Source organism: Phytophthora parasitica, assembly GCF_000247585.1.
Source record: "Phytophthora parasitica INRA-310 unplaced genomic scaffold supercont2.4, whole genome shotgun sequence".
NCBI lineage: Eukaryota > Oomycota > Peronosporomycetes > Peronosporales > Peronosporaceae > Phytophthora > Phytophthora nicotianae.
In genome coordinates this window covers 2,455,807-2,457,502 of record NW_008648990.1, presented here as the reverse complement: position 1 = coordinate 2,457,502, position 1,696 = coordinate 2,455,807, and the positions used below count along the sequence as shown (strand labels likewise).

Genomic DNA, 1,696 nt, shown 5'->3' with positions numbered 1-1,696 from the left:
TTTTTTTTTTAAATAAAGCCGCGGCTGAATCCAACACTGCGCGGAAGTCATCATGACGATTTGATAGGTGGGATAGGAGCTTGGAATAGCCCGTACCGGACAGTTGTTTGCGGTCAGCACCGCAGATCTTGCAGCGATGGTCTCCCTCGCTTTTATGCTCGAAGAAGAGCACACAGGTCCCTGTTTGCTGCCATTGTCGTAGTTTAGGAAACGAAATGTGTGCTGTAGCTTCTAGAATCGATAACGAGGTCTACATAGAGCTTGCCTAGCCACTCACTATAGTTAAACACTGTGTTAGAGCTACGAAACACCGTAGATTAGCCGAGCCGGTCTCGCCAAAGTGGTAGCTGGTCGTCTATCCAGAGACTTTATTGCAGTAATTGGATCAATATATTATAATACTTGTTTGTAAGATGTCCAATAATAATAATTATGCAAAAACAGCATTCCGCAATTATTTTTTCCGAGGCCTGATCGCAAGGGCATGAACGACTCACTATTCACAGATGGAAGCTCACAGCTGTGGTAAATGGATGGGATAACACCGCAACACCTCTCGAATTTTTGTTGAGCGAGGGTCAAATCTACAGGAAAAGTTTGCATATGAACAGACAAATGGCTAGAATTTCAGAGACCGTGTGAAATCTACAGAATTGAGGACGTGTTTACAGACGGATGAAGTAGTTTTACAAAGCTTTCGGTCGAAAGTACAGGCACAACTGTCATGATTGGTGGTGATTTCCATGCGCTATTCCATCTGCAAGCGGATTGGCCAGCTGAAATAGTCTCGTGTTCAAATTCTAATTTAGTAATTTAGTCCGGATATAGACGTTCATTCGCCCCATAACAGCCCCCTTCATGTCAAGAATCAGCATGCCTAACTACACTTGGAAGTTCATTCGCTTCAGCTCGACTGAGGCAGACATGGAGGATTTTATCGATATATAGAAGAGAAGGTTGAAAGTCAAGAATCAACTCGAGAGATGCCAGGTGTGCTCGCCGAATGGGAATCAACACAAGATGCGCTATGTAATCTACAAGTGCAATTCGACTTCGTGTTCGGAGAGCGCAAGTAGCCTCCAGGGTTGCAACTGGTTTGTCAAAGTGCTGTTTTGCCAAGAAACCCTCAAAAGCAATATTTTTCAGAGTGGAGTCCACTTGAGCACTAAATCATCACCCAAGACGTATGGAATTAGTCTTGGTATGCAAAGATTTATTCGAGAGCGAGCTTCAGCGGGTGAAAAGCCATCTCGTGTAATGAACGAGATGCTCCTTCACTTCAGGCTGGAGTCAGCAGATCCGAAAGAATTATTACCTCGTGTTCAAAAGCGAGTTCGGAATCACCGTAAAAACATCCTGAACGACAACGACTTTGTTGATGAAATGGAGGATCTAATTCAGAAAAATCGGTACTCAAGTGGCCTTGGCGACAACGTAGCCTTTGCTTTCGGGTATGCTGTAAGCTCTATCAGTGAGCCCAAATTGGGAAAGGGATTCGACGAAAGCCCGCTAGTGGTCGGTTTTGCGACAAAAACGTCTATTCGGCGACTTCAATATGCCAATAGCTACATGACCCATCATGATGCAGCTTTTAACCTCAACACTAGTGGCTTCCCGGTTATCGCTGTTGGAGTATCGGACTTGTGGCGGCAATTTCATTTAGTATGCATGTTTCTAGTGTCCGACTTGAAGCAAC

General features: G+C 44.5%; 2 protein-coding genes across 2 annotated transcripts; both read left to right on the top strand.

The window, feature by feature from the left end:
- Positions 1–983: 983 nt before the first annotated feature.
- On the top strand, positions 984–1,162 carry PPTG_21360 (hypothetical protein; the record flags this gene model as incomplete). Its single annotated transcript, XM_008896613.1, has 2 exons — positions 984–1,072; positions 1,147–1,162. The coding sequence occupies 2 exons, from the start codon at positions 984–986 to the stop codon at positions 1,160–1,162; spliced, it is 105 nt and encodes a 34-aa protein (XP_008894861.1).
- Positions 1,163–1,257: 95 nt separating this feature from the next.
- On the top strand, positions 1,258–1,690 carry PPTG_21359 (hypothetical protein; the record flags this gene model as incomplete). Its single annotated transcript, XM_008896612.1, has 2 exons — positions 1,258–1,515; positions 1,679–1,690. The coding sequence occupies 2 exons, from the start codon at positions 1,258–1,260 to the stop codon at positions 1,688–1,690; spliced, it is 270 nt and encodes an 89-aa protein (XP_008894860.1).
- Positions 1,691–1,696: the final 6 nt, after the last annotated feature.